The sequence below is a fragment of the Vulpes vulpes genome, chromosome 8 (genome assembly GCF_048418805.1).
Source record: "Vulpes vulpes isolate BD-2025 chromosome 8, VulVul3, whole genome shotgun sequence".
In the NCBI taxonomy this organism is placed as follows: domain Eukaryota; kingdom Metazoa; phylum Chordata; class Mammalia; order Carnivora; family Canidae; genus Vulpes; species Vulpes vulpes.
This window is the reverse complement of record NC_132787.1, coordinates 5,835,856-5,853,606: the sequence shown is the minus strand read 5'-3', so window position 1 is coordinate 5,853,606 and position 17,751 is coordinate 5,835,856. Positions and strand designations below refer to the sequence as shown.

At 39.3% G+C, this 17,751-nt stretch overlaps 1 protein-coding gene across 1 annotated transcript in view; it reads right to left on the bottom strand.

Annotated features, from left to right (window-relative positions):
• Nucleotides 1–2,821: 2,821 nt before the first annotated feature.
• The window catches only part of CCNT1 (cyclin T1), a 33,026-nt gene continuing 18,096 nt past the window's right edge, over nt 2,822–17,751 (bottom strand). The window contains exon 9 of the mRNA XM_026000215.2: nt 2,822–8,880. Within this exon, the coding sequence (XP_025856000.1) occupies nt 7,480–8,880 (1,401 nt within the window). The 3' untranslated portion in view covers nt 2,822–7,479. The remainder of the gene's footprint in view (nt 8,881–17,751) is intronic.

Here is a 17,751-nt window from a genome sequence, read left to right as displayed (position 1 = left end):
CCATATTGAGTGCAGATTACTTAAAAATAAAACCTTAAAAAAAAAAGGGAGGGGTGCCTGGATGGTACAGTTGGTTAACTGTCTGTTTTTGTCTCAGGTCATGATCCCAGGGTGCTAGAATGGAGCAGAGATGTTATGCGGGGAGCCTGCTTCTCCCTCTCCCTCCCGCTCCCCCGTTTGTGCTCTGTCTCTGTAAATAAATAAATAAAATCTTATTAAAAAATAGGAATCTGAAACCAGATGTGGTAATATCAAAACTCTACTACAGTGAACAATGAAAAGAGGCATTAGGAACTAGCTAGGGATGCAACAGACTTTCAGTGTTTAGAGTGTCAACTATAGGTCTTAGTTGGAAAAAAAATCTTTTTTTTTTTTTTAAAAAAGATTTCATTTATTTATTCATGAGACACACAAAGAGAGAGAGGCAGAGACATAGGCAGAGGGAGAAGCAGGCTCCGTGCAGGGAGCCTGATGTGGGACTCGATCCTGGGACTCCAGGATCATGCCCTGGGCCGAAAGCAGGCGCTCAACCGCTGAGCCACACAGGCAGGAAAAAAAAAAAATCCACCTGCTAAAACAAGCAAAAAATTGCTATTTACAACCACTACCTTTAAGTGGGAAAGAGGGAAGATATTATTAAAGGATCAACATGTTGGCAAATTCTTTGTGCTGTTTAACAAAGAAGATGGCTTTTGTTTTTTTTTTTTTTAAGATATCTGTCTTTAATCCACTGAACACTCTGCTAGCTAATGAATAGGTTCAAGTGGACCTGAGGCTGCTTGTAAAAAGAATTTGGCAAAGATGAAGTTTCGAAGGAAAGAGAATTTTTGAGAATTTGTAGTTCTCAGTGCCAATCCTAGAGAAAGGGGTGTGTGTGCACATGACACAGAGAATGAATATGAATGAATGCCAAACTCCTGCTCTTTTTGTAGTTACCCCCGTCTCAGTATGACAACTCCACCTTTCCAGTTGGTCAGGCCAAACACTGGGAATCACCCATGACTATTCTCTTCCAAACTTACAGCAGTTCCTACTGCCTCCAAATTCAAGATATAACTTCTCATTACCTGATCCAAACCACTCTCATCTCTTACCTTATTACGAAAGCCATTTTAAATACAGATGGCTCAAAGAACACTTTAAAACCTCAGCTACAAAAAAAAAAAAATAAAAACCTCAGCTAGACCACGTCCCTTTTCTGCTCCAAGCTTTCCATTGATGCATTTCACGATCTTAACATGGTGGCTTACAAGGCCCTACAGTACCTAGCATTCCATTTCCTCTCTAATCACACATCCTACTACTCTCTCTTCACCTTGTGTCCATACCAGCTAGACTGGCCTCCCTGCAATTTTCAAACATACCAGCATATTCTCACCTCAGAACCTTGTACTTGTTTCCTAAAAGAGCCTGTAATGTTCTTACATGAGCTACTGTTATGGCTTGCTCTCATCTCGTTCAGATCTTTGCTGAATTGTAATTTTATGGGGCCTTCTTCCTTCCTAGCCATCTTATTTCCAATTTCAAGAGCCCTACTTAGCTTAAACACAGACACACAAAAAATCTCTATTCTTTCTCCCCTTAACATTCTCCAAAGTACTTATTATCTAACATACTTTTACTTATCTCCACTACAACTAGAATGTGTTAAGTTCTATGAGGGCAGGATGTCTGTTACGTTTACTGCCATATTCCATCAGTAAACAGTACACAGCACTTGATAGGTACTATTTTCTAATGAATGAATAAGGCAGGAAAGTACCTGAAACTATTCTTCAGTAAAGGTCTACCTAATATTCAATTTTAACTTGTTTTTGCCTGAGTGTTATATGAAATAAAAGGGCGGATATGCCACAGTACAAAAAAAGGTAGCACAAGTTAAGACATGTGACATAAACTAAATCAGTTCAGAAATAAGCCCCAGAGCCAGACTGCAATAAATACATGCATCCTATCAAGCCAATAAAATCCACAGAAGACACAGAAAGGGTTTCAAATTTTCCTCAGAACATTGAATGATAAAGACCAGGATCATGCAAGCATTGATCATAAGATGAAACCTAACTGTATGAATTAGTTTAACAAGCCCTATTCATGGGGATCCACCTTTATACTGTGATTTATGTACCTCATCTATTGCCAAGGATGACACAGTTGATATTAACTCTCTTAACAAAGGCAAGTCACTAAAACTTAGGATTTTGTAATATCATCCATTCCTACATTCTTCATTTACTTTTCTTCCACTCAAACCAGACCAGAATTCCTAAAATGTCAGCAACTTCCACAAGTTTTAGGAGAGATACAGCAATCAAAAATCTTAAGTTGTCTTATTTTAGAAAATGGAAGGTTGACCAGAACTCAAAGTGATTTTTTTTTCAGATGTGTACATCATTCTGTCAAATTGATCTTTTTTTCCTTTTAGTTTTTAAGCCATAGCTTCTGCTTTGTTATAATTTTGAAGTATTTTGGCATAAGTATTCTTTCCCTTTAAATGTGTAATTTACAAGATTTACCGTGTGTGTGTCGGGGGGGTTTATATGTATCAGGAAAAGAGTGAGTATTCACTATCAGTTTTTCCAGGCACCACCAAGAATGCTATATTGAGTGTGGGTTTTTTTCCCCCTCTGACTACATCATACTTTATACTACTACCAGGTTCACTGTGACAACCAAATCTTAGGTCTTTCCTGGACTCAATTCTCCAGGATCTTGTGTAGTCAGAAAGTATATACTACCAAAACTAAAAACTATAATCATAAGAGTAAAACAGCAGGTAAAGCCTAATTTAAAGACTTAGGACACATAAACAACAATCAGATGAGTGTTTTATCATTAACATTTATTGATGGGATGGATAAATACAGATTGAGAAACATACTTGACAGCAAGATATCAAACTGATAGCCAGACTATAAAATGTATACAACATCCTTTTTTAAATTTTTTAAAAATGTTTTTTTGAATTTTTTACAAAGAGCCCTTACTGTAATGGTCACTTACATCCTATCAGTCACATAACAGCGGTAGAGATCCCAGGGGTAGCATCCAGAACTGAGGTGCCCCGAGGAGGACAGAGGCAACAGCAGAATGGTGTGCTGAGAAAGGACTCTTAAGAGCAATACAAAGAAAACAGACAAAAATATTACCACAAAATTGTACCTGAGTGACATAGATTGGTAAAGTATTTTACTTTTTTTTTTCTTCTTTGCTCTTTGGTCTGATAAGAAAACGGACAGTTTCAGGTGTGTGGAATGGGGCGAGGGAAAGATCAGTTTCAAATCCAGAAACCTAGTTTAACACTATGTTAGGTTGCTGCATTCTTTTCTTAGGGTGCTTAACCCAGACAGCACTTCTATCTTGTAACCAATTCCAATATGATCTACCACTAACCAGTTAGGTCCTCAGCATTCAACTGAAGAGTTCCTGATAACCTGATGGAGACATACTTGTTCTGGCTTCAATTAGCATGCTGTCAAGCATCCCTCTCCATACTTAACATGGCAACGGAAAACCCAAGAGTCTTTCTCTTCTTTTCATTCGACCATAAATATGCACTCATAAAGGGGAAGATCAGACACTGCTTTTTAGTAAACATTTTCTTTCCCTCCCTTTTCCAATGCCAAGTCCATATTAAAAACTTTAGAAACATTAAAATGGAAGGGTCTCCCGCTTAGGAAAGAATTCTCATTCCAGAACACTCTATCAGGTAGGATTACAGTACCATGCTTGTTTCAAACACACACCCACAGAGGGATAAAAAGACAAAATAAAACTTGATAGTGTGATACAACATGAACATTTCTTAAACCATCAGGAGCAAACACTCAGTTAAAAGCTGGGTGTCAACAAGCAGCAACACAGGGAATCTGAGGAGGCATTGAAGTCACTGAAAGCTTAGTGGGACTGCAAAGGGCTTATTTCTCACAATGTGAAGGGTTGCATAGACTGCTTAAATTCTCCTAAACCCAAGAGAATAACATTTGTATTCCAACTTCAAGATGTTCTAGAATATCCCTTTTACTAGCATTAGTATCAAAATAACTTATTGACAAAAGAACAATCCTTTAAAAAACCTCATCTGTCCCCATATTCCCACAATTCCTGTGTTTCTGTTGGGAAAGATCTTTAAAATCCTATCATACTGGGCTAAGACTCCTCTAATTGCCTTTGTCCAGAAGCAAAATATGAGGAGTATGCACTTTCAACATGGGGAATTAGGTAGCAGAAGTTTAAGGAAATCCAGCACTGATGTTACCATGATTTTATTTCTATATCCTAATCCATTGCTGTTTCCAACTCAAGATTTGATTTTTTTTTCTATCAACACTGGTGAAGCCAATAATATAGAACTATGAAAAAGGATACACTGAATCAAAACACAAAAAAAATCATTTAAAGAAAAAAAAAAGAGGAAGCTGAGAGTCTCGGAAACACATTGATTCATGAGTGAGAAGCTTAGACTAATTCCTACATATTTTCTAAACCCAAAAAAGCATAACTGATATTCCAGAAGACCAATTTAGCTTTAAATTAATGCTTCACTAGAGTTCAGCCAACAGCAACACAGGTATCTGATTAAAAGCCTTCAGGACATTCCACAGGTGTTTGTTTTTGCCAACGTAAGAGTCAAGCAAGGTTTTAGTAATGAGATTTACAGAACTTGAGGCTCCAGGCCTGCTTACCACCATTTATCCTTAATAGTCTAGGTTAAAAGGAAAAAAAAAGCCATGTTTAACTAGACTAACTTCGGATGTATAAATCCCATTTCTCACCCTTTGAAGGGGTGAGCTTAGAGAAAACACAGAGTTTAGAAACCACACAATCCTTTGAAGCCTAAGTTTATGTAATTTGAACAATAGGCATGCTAGCTGACAGGCACATCTGCTAACCCAAATGCAGCAGCTTCATGCAGAGCACACAGGACGTTCATGACATACACAGAGATCTAAAAAGAGACACTGAAAATATCTTAAAACAGTATCAGGAGGCAATAATATAGAAGTCTTTAAATTGACCTACATCAGCAATGAACTACTAGTGCAAAGGCCAGACTGCAGAGCATAAAGTAGCTCTTAGGCTCTAGTAAGCACTATCTAGTTCACTCCAAACAGGAGGTCTAAGGAACTAACTACAGATGCCACGGAGAATTGCTTGAGGCCAGGTGGGTATGTTTGCCTCTGTGGTGAAGGAGTGCATATGATTAGAAAAAATGTGACACTTGAGAAAAACTGAATGCTGGAAAAGACATTTTCATAATCATATCAGTGATTGATTCCACAAAGATACAGATCCAAACTAAATAAAATTTTGGGAAGGTCAGGAAGGAAAGTAGACTCCACCAAACAAAATCTAAACAAATAGAAAGCCTAGATTTAGTAAACACATCACACATCTACCAATTACCTAGCACAACACAGAAAATATCAGGGAGATAGAGGAAAATGTCGTCTATAAAAATGAAGTAACACTCTAAGTAATACTGGTTTATAAGTCGGCAGAGAGCTCATTTTACACAGCAATGGCAGGCACTCTGGAGAGTTCAAATATGCAGAGATGCAGGACATTAATTCACCTTAAGGTTTACTGTACAAATTCCTTCCTATATTAGGCCAGTGCATCAACAATTCCAACTGCCTCAGTTTTCTCCTCGACCTACTCCTGGCAAGCAGCAGCACATGTACAACTCCTGTCTCCCCATGCCTTCCAATGAAAAATATTCAATTTTTCTATACAGACTATTTGGCGTAAAGGAAGCTGCATTAAAAATAAGGACAAATTCAAACTGCATCATCTTTTCCATAGCCAAAAAGACCATGAAGACCAAAGAATATCACATCAAATGATCTGTGGCTTGGTGGCATTTTCAGTTACACAACCTGGTTGTGTAAGCCCCTTGACAGATTTCTTGCCTCAACAAAAGTGATGAGTTTTGAGTGCTAGATCTTGAACACCAATTATCCTGAAATCTGCACCATAATCAAGCACCCATAAGAATAGAACTTCTGATCCATTTTTTTAAAGGACTCTTAGAAATCTTCTGAAAAACCTCTGCCTAGAAACTAAAGCCACCAAAGATGGACAATCTGGATCTGTGGACTAGGCTTGCTCACCCTCATGACACCAGTACTGTTAAATTCACAAGCTCCAATCTCTGAATCGTATAGGTTGCAAAAATTAAGGATGCAGCTGTTTCCCTTCAGATACACAAATAAAAAGCAAGTCTTACATTCATAATGCAATTTAAAATACAATATCCTAAAAACACCCAATCACAATTTCATTGTTTTCAGTATCCTCTAGCTCCATGGCTTCTCCCAGAACTATTCTCATATATGGTCTGGGCTTTCATAGGCAGGATATACAGCACATCCCCCTTCCCTTCAGAGACCCTGAGACTGCTCTCACTCGAACACTTTCCCAAAGCCCAACTTGAAAAAAAGACACACCCGATTCTGTAGGGCAGAAGCCAGCCTTGCTCTCCAATCCTTCTTCCTCAACCCCACCTTTGTTCTGTATCAAAAGGAAAAGGGAGGGTAAAGGGGAAGTTTTTATAATGGAGTCTAGAATCAGGCTATTGGCTGCACTTGCCCAAACTAGAATTTAGAAGGCTACCACTCAATTAAAACATAAAGAAATGGGAAAATACCATGTTAAACACATGCCTCTTCCTTCCTTTATGTTCTAAAGGCCACACTGTGTTCTCTCTAGTAGACTGTTGGGAAGTGAAGATGGTGAGGGACAGGGAGGGAAAGATAAAACATGATTTTTAAACACACACACTTAAAAACACACACCCACACTTACGTACACACTTTAAGGTCTCAACACTTCAAGTGGCCGAGCCTATCAGACAGAACTCAAGGCCAAAAGCCTACCCCATCCCCCCTACATACCCCCCACCCTTCAATCCCACCCCCCAGGAGTCACTGCTATGTATCTCATACACACAGCAAAATCCCTATCCCCTCCCCGATGATATAAAAAAAACTAAACAGATAACTTACTTTCTTTAAATTATTTTTTTAAAAGTCTCTTAAAAGATTTGACGTTTAAATACTTCCTCTCTTCTGATATATTAAACACCAAAAGGATCCACAACTGTTTGATAAAACAAACCCTCCATATTTCAGTCTTGGCAAGAAGAGGGAAGACATCAACTCTAATCAACCTAATTAGGAGGTGGAGAGGCCAAGAACAGAGAAAGTATTCTTAATCCTTCACAGCTTCAACACATTCTCACCTCTCTAATACCAGTAAAAACTATAATAAAATAGTCAAATTTCTGAGGCAGTAGCTATAATAACCAAGCCCCTCTACCACCCTCCCACTTGCATTTCGACATTAATTTATTCCCTAGTCCAAGAAGGGTGACATATTTCATAAGGGAAGTAATTTCCTTAGTTGAGAATCAGTAGTTACCAAAAAAAAAAAAAAAAAAACTTGTTTTTAAGAAATTTTTTTCCTCCTCTGTCTCTTTTACTTAGGAAGGGGTGGAAGTGGTGGAGGAGGTTCTGATGGTAGAGGTGGTAGCCGGGGTTTGTCTGTATTGCCAGATCTGGAGGACATTCCCCCAGCCCGTGGATTCAGATATTCACCATAATGAACAAATTCAAATGCAGGGGGCTGAGTGGGCTGAACACCCTGGGCACTGAGAAGGGAGTGAAGCATATTCACAGTATCTTGATAGTCTATTGTCTGGCTTACATTGTGACCATTGGCTCCAGTGGGCCCTTTATCCAGTTTCATATGAGGAACTCGAGTTTTACAGCTGGGCTGTGAAAAGGAAAGGCCACTTGTGTCTGAGCTATGCCCAGGCAACTGGGCCATTGTAGGAAGAGGAGGGAAGGTGAAATTTACAGAAGAGGATTTAGTACTCTTGGCAATCTTGGCTGGATGATCAAACATTGGGCCTCCAGTCTCTTCAGGAGGGCCCCTTTTACGAGTAGAACTGGAAGAGGAGAAAGAACTAGACAAGCTATAGGTTTTGTGTGCTAAGGTGCTTGTCTGGCTACTATGTTTTGGATCACCTGGACGTTTGTTCCCAGTACCAGCTGGAAGCTGTGAGTGAGAGTGCTTGTGTGAGTGATGATTATGATGATGATGATGATTAGATGGGTGAGTCTTGTGCTTTTCTTTGTGCTCTCGGCTCTTTGTGACACTGTCCTCTACAGAATTGTGCTTGTCAGCTGCAGCATGGACTTTAATGCGCATTTTTATCTCCTCTGGTTTTGAAGAGGCAGCTTTATCTCCACTTGCCACTGGGATTCTCATTTTGAGAGCTGCTTTGTCAGTCTTTTCCAGAAAAGGCCGCTCGGGGTTTTCTGAGCCCTCTATGGGCATTTTCAGAATGACTGAAGAATGGCTATCATGGTGAGACAGGAGATTCTGGGCAGCATATGCATATTGTGACTTCACATTGGCCTCCATGTTCTCCAACTGCCTCTTCTGAGCAGCCAACTCTTCTGCATGCTTTGCACGGTATTCTTTCAGTGACACTTTAGCTGATGGCACACTTTTACTATTCTGCTTCTGGGAAGTAAATGCATTAGAACCATCCTGTTGCAAAGAATGATCAACTCCTATAAGTGCTAAATTCTCACTAGTCCGATGACCCTGAGCAGGTTCCAGTTTAAAAGGAGGTTGGGAGGAAAGCCAACGCTCGCCCTGCAGCATCTCCACATTGCTTAGGTTGCTGGATGACTCTTCAGTGGCTGGAAGGGAAGGCACTGCACTTGTAGAAGAAGTTGACATGCTCATTAAACCTGCAATAGTTGTGTCTGAAGAGCTCTGGGAAATCATATTGAGAATAGTCTGCTCCGAAGTGTTTTCATCTGCTCCTCGATCATCTGCTTTTGTTTTCTTGGCAGCCTGGCATGCCTAGAATGAAGCAAATAACATCTCTTCACCACAGGTAATTTATAAAATGGAAAAAAAAAAAAAAAACAAAACCTGGATTGAGGAGATTGTGGTTGCTGCAACACTGGAAGACCTGGATAGCCCACAGGCAGGAGGCTACTCTGGGATCATAACATTAGAAGTAAGATTTTAAAAACCTTAAGTCAAGAGTAACACAAACAAGATCTCAAGGAGATCCCTGCACTTGCATGTTCACTGCAGCATTATTCATGCCAAGAGATGGAAGCAACTTATATGTCCATCAATGGGTAAATGGATAAGCAAATGTGGCATATAAGTACAATGAAATAATACCTTGCCTTAAAAAAGGATTCTGGGGAAAAGTCAGAGAAGGAAGCACCAGAAATCTGTCTCCCCACCTAGACAATAATTTCACTGGCAGAATTTGTCTGATGTAACTATTTTGGAACTCTGGAGTCTGTTAAAGGCTTGCAACTTGGCAGCCCAGGTGGCTCCGTGGTTTAGCGCCGCCTTCAGCCCAGGGCCTGACCCTGGGGACTCAGGATCGAGTCCCACATCAGGCTCCCTGCATGGAGCCTGTTTCTCCCTCTGCCTGTGTCTCTGCCTCTCTCTCTGTCTCTGTCTCTCACAAATAAATAAAAAAAAAATTAAATCTTTAAAAAAAAAAAAAGGCTTGCAACTTTTGGGTTAAGCCTTGAACAGTAAACTGGAGTTAACTTAGATCAACTCTTGCATCTCTCAGCACATTAGTAACTACCCATCTCCTACCCCAGCCACAATGGAGGCAGCTGTGCACCTGTTCCTAGAATAGCTTACACACCTTGAGAAGCAAGTACTAGCACAAAGGACTCTATCCTGCAAATATCAGGCTCTGTGCTCTGATCCCTGATTGCAGCTTCTGATCACAGAGGTACAGACCCAAAGGCAGGCAGCCACTGTTGCTGCACTTACCTCTACCGTTACAACCTCCTGCCCCTCTGGTTAAAGTGACTTCCAGGGGACTTAAAAGATGGCACCCTTTCTCCCCTTCATTTTTTGTTTTTTTTCCCCTTTTGGAAGCCAGACATTAAAGAGCAGGATATTAAAAAAACAACTGCAGGGATGCCTGGGTGGCTCAGTGATGGAGAATCCGCCTTGGGCTCAGGGTGTCATCCCCTTTTTTTTTTTTTAATAAATTTGTTTTTTATTGGTGTTCAATTTGCCAACATATAGAATAACACCCAGTGCTCATCCTGTCAAGTGCCCACCTCAGTGCCCGTCACCCAGTCACCCCCACCCCCCCGCCCCTTCCACCACCCCTAGTTCGTTTCCCAGAGTTAGGAGTCTTTCATGTTCTGTCTCCCTTTCTGATATTTCCCACTCATTTTTTCTCCTTTCCTCAGGGTGTCATCCTAATCGGGGGATTGAGTCCCACAATGGGCTCCCTGCAAGGAGTCTGCTTCTCCCTCTATGTCTATGCTTCTCTCTGTGTCTCTCATGAATAAATAAAATCTTTTTTTAAATAAATAAAAATAAAAACTACATATACAGAGAGAACTAGAAAATTTTGATCACATATTCTCAGGGAAAGGATCAGAAAAGAAGTGAGAGTATCTTAGTTTATACCTCAGGGTGATCTTCAGCAAAGACACCATACAAAATCAAATCGACCCCTCCATCCAAAAACAGTAATAAAAAATAGAAAAGCCTGGGAATCTGATGTCCAGAATTACCACATTATCAGATTCAAATGTCCCGTGTTCAACAAAAAAATCACAAAGCATTTAAAAAAACAAGAAAGTACGATCCATTCAAAAGAAAAAAAATAAATAAACAGAAACTGCCTCTGAAATGGCAGAACTACAACACAAAGGCTTTAAAATAACTCCCTTAAAGATACTCAAATAACTATATAAGGGGAATTGTGGACAAAGCTAATAAAACAATATATGAACAAAATGGAATTATCAATAAAGAGACAGAAAACCTAAAAGGAAACCAAAAAGAAATCCTGGAGCTGAGAAATACAACAACTGCAATGAAAAATCCACCAGAAGGATTCAAAGGCAGATTTGAACAGGCAGAAGGAAGAATCAGCAAACGTTAGGATAGGACAATGAAAATTATACTGAAAAAAGATTGAAGCAAGTGAAGAGAGTCTAAGAGACCTATGAGACACCATCGAGTGGACCAACACATGCATCCTGAAAACTCTAGAAGGAGAAAAGACAAAAAGGGGTGGAGAGAATATATGGAAAAATAATGGCTGCTAACTTCCCAACTTTGATAAAGACATGAATAGAAACAAAAGTTCATCTCACAAAAAAAATTCCAAGTGAGATGAACTCAAAGAGGCTCACACAAGACATACTAAACTTCAAAAGCCAAAGACAGAGAATCTTGAAAGCAACAAGAGAGAAGTCAATCAGCAGGTACAAGGGATCCTCAGTAAGATCATGAACAAGTATCTCATCAGCAACTTTGGAGGCCAGAAGACAGTGGGCCAATACACTGCAAGTGCTAAAAGAAAAAAACCCTGTGAACCAAGAATCCTATATGCAACAAAAATGTCCTTTAAAAATGAGGAAGAAATTAAGACCTTCCAAATAGGTAAAAGCTGAGGGAGTTCATGACTACTAGACCAGTCATCCAAGAAGTGCTCAAGGGAGTCCTGCAAAGTATTATGAAAGGAAAACCTAGTATTACTGTAACTTTGGTTTGTAACTCAAATCTTATTTTCTATTTAATTTAAGAGCCTAATGCATTTAAAAGGACTATTAATGTTCTGGGACATACAGTATATAAAAAATACAACTTTGTGACATCAACAACTAAAAGATATGGAGATGCAGGTAGCAAGAAGAAAAGTTCTGTATGTACTGAAGTTAAACTAGTATAAATTCAAACTATTATATCTTTATGATGTAATCTTCAGAGTAACCAAAAAGAAAACAGCAATAGAATATACACAAAATGAGAAAGGAATTTAAAATTTTCACTATGAAAAAATCAACTAAAAGACAGTAATGCAGGAAATGAGGGACAAAAAAAGACAAGGCATATAGAAAACAAACTGCATAAGCATAATGACATTTTCTATAATGTAAATAGGGGCAGCCCCGGTGGCCCAGCAGTTTAGTGCCGCCTTCAGCCCAGGGTATGATCCTGGAGACCCGGGATCGGGTCTCACATCAGGCTCCCTGAATGGAGCCTGCTTCTCCCTCTGCCTGTGTCTCTGCCTCTCTCTCTCTCTCTCTCTCTCTCTCTGTCATAAATAAATAAAATCTTAAAAAAAATGTAAATAGGTTAAACTCTCCAATAAAGACTGGGATTGTCAAAATGCATAAAAATACATGATCCAGCTATATGCCATCTAAAAGCAACTGAGATCCTAAGACCCAAACAGGCTGAAAATGGAAGGAAGGAAAAACATAAATCATGCAAACACTAATCAAGAGAGAGCAAGGATGGCTATACTGATATGCGACAAAATATACTTTAAAACAAAAAAGGTGGGATGCCTGGGTGGCTCAGCAGTTGAGCATTTGACTTCGGCTCAGGGCATGATCCTGGGGTTCCAGGATTGAGTCCCACATCGGGCTCCTAGCATGGAGCCTGCTTCTCCCTCTGCCTATGTCTCTGCCTCTCTCTCTGTGTGTCCCTCATGAATTAATAAAAATCTTCTTTAAAAATTTTTTAAAAAATAAAAAAAAAGGTTTCAAGAGATACAAAAGGACATTATATATTAATAAAAGACTCAATATAGCAATTATAACAATTATAAACATTTATATACCAATAAAAGACCATCAAAACTGACAGAAGACTTCACTTGGAGACTTCAATACCCACCCACAACACTAGACAGAAAAACCAGACAAAAGATAAGGAAAAAGAACTTAAAATATAAACCAACCAGATGTAACAGACATAAACAGAACATACCCAACAACAGTATAAACCATTCTTCTCAAGTACACATGGGACCTTTACCAGGAGACACCATATATGAAGCCACAAAGTGAGTCTAGATTTTTATTTTCTTTATTTTTTAATGACTTTTTTTTTAAAGATTTTATTTATTTAGTCATAGACACAGAGAGAGAGAGGCAGAGACTCAGGCAGAGGGAGAAGCAGGCTCTACACAGGGAGCCCGATGTGGGACTCGATCCCAGGTCTCCAGGATCACACCCCAGGCTGCAGAGGGCGCCAAACCGCTGTGCCACCGGGGCTGCCCAGTCTAGATTTTTAAAAGACAGATATGGGGACGCCTGGGTGGCTCAGAGGTTGAGAATCTGGCGTTGGCTTAGGGTGTGATCCCAGTTCAGGGATGATCAAGGCCCACACTGGGCTCCCTGTGAGGAGCCTGCCTCTCTCTGTATCTCTCATGAATAAAATCTTAAAAAAAAAAAAAAAAAAAAAGACAAATATACAAATTAGCTTTTCTGACAAGACAAAGTTAGAAATCAGCAACAAGGTGATTGCTGTGTGGCTCAGTCAGTTAAGCGTCTGCCTTTGGCTCAGGTCATGGTCTCTAGGTCCTGGGATCCAGCCAGGGTCAGGCTCCTTGTTCAGTGGGAAATCTACTTCTCCCTCTGTCCCTCCCCCTGCTCCCATGTGTGAGCACTCACTCTCAAGGGCTCACACTCTCTTTCCCCCCTCCCCAAAATAAATAAATAAAATATATTTTTTTAAAAAATCAGTAACAGGGGCACCTGGGTGGCTCAGTGGTTGAGCATCTCCCTTTGGCTCAGGTTGTGATCCCAGGGTTGTGGGATCAACACCCCCATCAGGCTCCCCATGGGGAGCCTGCTTCTCCCTCGGCCTTTGTCTCTGCCTCTCTCTGTGTGTTTCTTGAATAAATAAAATCTTAAAAAAAAAAAATCATAGAATCTTAAAAAAAAAAACGGGAATCCCTTAGCGCCTGCCTTTGGCCTAGGGCGCGATCCTGGAGTCCCGGGATCGAGTCCCGCATCAGGCTCCCGGCATGGAGCCTGCTTCTCCCTCTGCCTGTGTGTCTCTGCCTCTCTCTCTCTCTCTCTCTCTCTCTGTCTATCATGAATAAATAAAATCTTAAAAAAAAAAAATCAGTAACAAAAGGAAAACTGGAAAATTCACAAAACTGTAGAAACTAAACAACACTTTTATTTATTTAAAGATTTTATTTATTCATTCATGAAAGACACACAGAGAGAGAGAGAGAGAGAGAGAGAGAGAGAGAGAGGCAGAGACACAGGCAGAGGGAGAAGCAGGCTCCATGCCAGGAGCCTGATGTAGGACTCCAGGATCACGCCCCAGGCCAAAGGCCTCGCTAAGCCACTGAGCCAAGCTGCTGAGCCACCGGGGCTGCCCCTAAACAACGCTTTTAAACAACCAATGGATTAAAGAAATCAAAACGGAAACTAGAAAATACTTAGAAATGAATGAAAACAAAAATGCAACATAACAAAACTTATGGGATACAGCAAAAACAGCACTAGGAGAAATTTAGAGCTATGAACACTAACATTAAAAAACAATAGAGATCTCAACAAACACTTGAGGAAATACAAAAAGAACAGCTGGGCAGCCTGGGTGGCCCAGCGGTTTAGCACCGCCTTCGGCCCAGGGCGTGATCCTCAAGACAGAGGATTGAGTCCCACATCGGGCTCCCTGCATGGAGCCTGCTTCTCCCTCTGCCTGTGTCTCTGCTTCTGTGTGTGTGTGTGTCTCTCATGAATAAATAAATAAAATCTTAAAAAAAAAAAAAAAAAGAACGCAAGCCAAAGCAAGTAGAAGGAAGGAAATAACAATTAGAGCAGAAATAAAATATAAAATAGAATAGAGAAAAATTAATAAAACTAGAAATTGGCTTTTTGAGAACAAAATTAAGCCTTTAGCTAGATGGCCTAGGAAAAAAACAAGATTCAAACTACTAAAATCAGAAATAAAAGTGGAGACATTGCTATCAATTCTACAGAATAAAAAGGATTATAAAAGTACTCTCAACAATTATATGCCAATAAATTAGATAATATAGATGAAATGGACAAATTAAATTCCTAGAAATACAAAACCTACTGAGAATAACCCATAAAGAAATAGAAAATCTGAGTAGATTTATAACTAGCAAGGAGATTGAATTAATAATAAAATAATCTCCCAAGAAAGAACAGCCCTGGACCTGATGCCTTCATTGGTGAATCTTTTAAAGAAGTTAACACCAATCTTTTTAAGCAGCATATTAAAAGGATTATACACTATGACCAAGTGGGATTTATTCCTGGAATACAAGAATAGTTCAACATACAAAGATCATCCATATAATATGCCATATAAACACAATAAAGGGAAAAAAAACACGATTTTCTAGATATAGAAAGCATTTGACAAAACCCAACACCTTCTCATGATAAAAAAACACGCAACAATCTAGGAATAGAAGGAAACCACCTCAACATAGTAAAACCCATATATGAAACACTCATAGCAAATATCATACTCAACAGTGAAAAACTGAAAGGTTTTCTGCTAAGATCTAGAACAAGGGAAGGATGCCCCCTTTCACTTCACATCAGAACAACCAGGCAACAAAAAGCATTCAGGGACACCCGGGTGACTCAGTTAAGCATCTGACTCTTGATTTTTACTCAGGTCATGATGTCAGAGTTGTGAGATGGAGCCCCACACTGGGCTCAGTGTTGAACATGGAGTCTGCTTAAGATTCTCTCTCTCTCCCTCTGCCCCTCCCCACTCACATGTTTTCCCTCCCTCTCTCAAGAAAAGAAAAGAAAGAACATTCAAATTGGTAAATAAGTAAAATATCTGTCTGCAGATGATACAACCTTATATAGAAATGTCTACATACACAAAAAGTTAGAATTAATACATGAATTCAACAAAGTAACAGGATACAAAGTCAACACATAAAATTCAGCTGCATTTCTATATATGAACAATCTATGAAGTAAATTATAAAAACTATCCTATTTACAACAGTATTAAAAAAAACCCCACCAAACCTTATAAATTAACTTAACCACGGAGGTGAAAGACTTGTACAATTAAAACTGCAAAACATAAAAGGAATTACATAAGACCTAAATGGAGGGACGCCTGGGTGGCTTAGCAGTTGGGCATCTGCCTTTGGCTCAGGGCATGATCCTGGATTCCCAGGATCCTTACATGGAGCCTGCTTCTCCCTCTACTTGTGTCTCTGCCTCCCTCTCTCTGTATCTCTCATGAATAAATAAATAAAATCTTAAAAAAAAAAAAAAAAAAAGACCTAAATGGAAAACTTATGTTCTAGATTCAAAGGCTTAAAATTGTTGAAATGTGAATATTATTACCCTAAGCTTCTACAAAGTCACTGCAGTCCCTATTAAAATCCCAATGATGTTTTTTGCAGAAATAGAACAAGCCACCCTAAAATTCATATGGGATCTCAGAGGACCCCAAATAGCCAAATCAAAGTGAAAATGAAAAACAAAACTGGAGAATTTGTACTTCCTGATTTTAACACTTACTGCAAAGCTAAAATAATCACTGTAGGGATCCCTGGGTGGCGCAGCGGTTTGGCGCCTGCCTTTGGCCCAGGGCGCGATCCTGGAGACCCAGGATCGAATCCCGCATCGGGCTCCCGGTGCATGGAGCCTGCTTCTCCCTCTGCCTGTGTCTCTGCCTCTCTCTCTCTCTCTCTGTGACTATAATACATAAATAACAAAAAATAAATAAATAAATAAAATAAAATAAACAAAATTCGGGGCAGCCCGGGTGGCTCAGTGGTTTAGCGCCGCCTTCAGCCCGGGGTGTGATCCTGGAGACCCGGGATCGAGTCCCACGTGGGGCTCCCTGCATGGAGCCTGCTTCTCCCTCTGCCTGTGTCTCTGCCTCTCTCTCTGTGTCTCTCATGAATAAATAAATAAAATCTTTAAAATAAATAAATAAAAATAAAATAAACAAAATTCTACAATATGCTACAACATGGATGAAACTTTAGGACATTATGCTAAGTGAAATAAGCCACAAAAAGACAAATACTTTATGATTCCACTTATATGAGGTACTTAAAAGTAGTAAAATCATAAAGATAGAAAGTATAATTGTGGTTGCCAGGGGTTGAGAGGGAGGGAGAGTGGGGACTTATATAATGGGTATAGTTTCAATTTTACAAGATGAAATGAGAGGCACGTGGGTGGCACAGTTGACTAAGCATCCAATTCTTGGTGTCAGCTCTTGGGTCATGATCTCAGGGTTATGGGATCAAGCCCCACACTGAACTCAGAACTCAGCAAAAACAAGATGAAATGTATTATGGAGATGAGCGGTAATAACGGTTAAACAATATGAATATATTTAATACTACTAAAATATACATTTAAAAATGGTTAAGATGGTATCTTTATGCTATATGCATTTTACCATAATTAAAAAAAAAAAGGGATGGAAATCCTGCCACTTGCCACAACATGAATGAAGGCCTTTTGCTGTGAAATAAGCCGGACACAGAAAGACAAAATATGATCTCACTTATATGAAGAACCTAAGAGAATTAAATTCATTCAGACAGAGTAAAATAGAGGACTGGAGAGTAGGGAAAAACAAGAACCTGTTAGTCAAAGGATACAAAGTCAGTTACAAGATAAGTCCTGGAGACCTACTGTATAATGCCTATAGTTAACAACACAGTACTATACAGTACTATACTAAAAAATTGGCTAAAAGGATAAATCTTATATTAAGTATTCTATCACACCACCAAAAAGTTATAGTAATCTATACTATAGATTATAGCCAACTAAAAAAATAATTTGTGCATATCTAAAATTTATCCATGTCTTATGACTTATGACAGCAGTTAGTCCAAAAGCAAATTTCAGAAATTTTGGTGAAGTGTCATATGATCACAGTGAT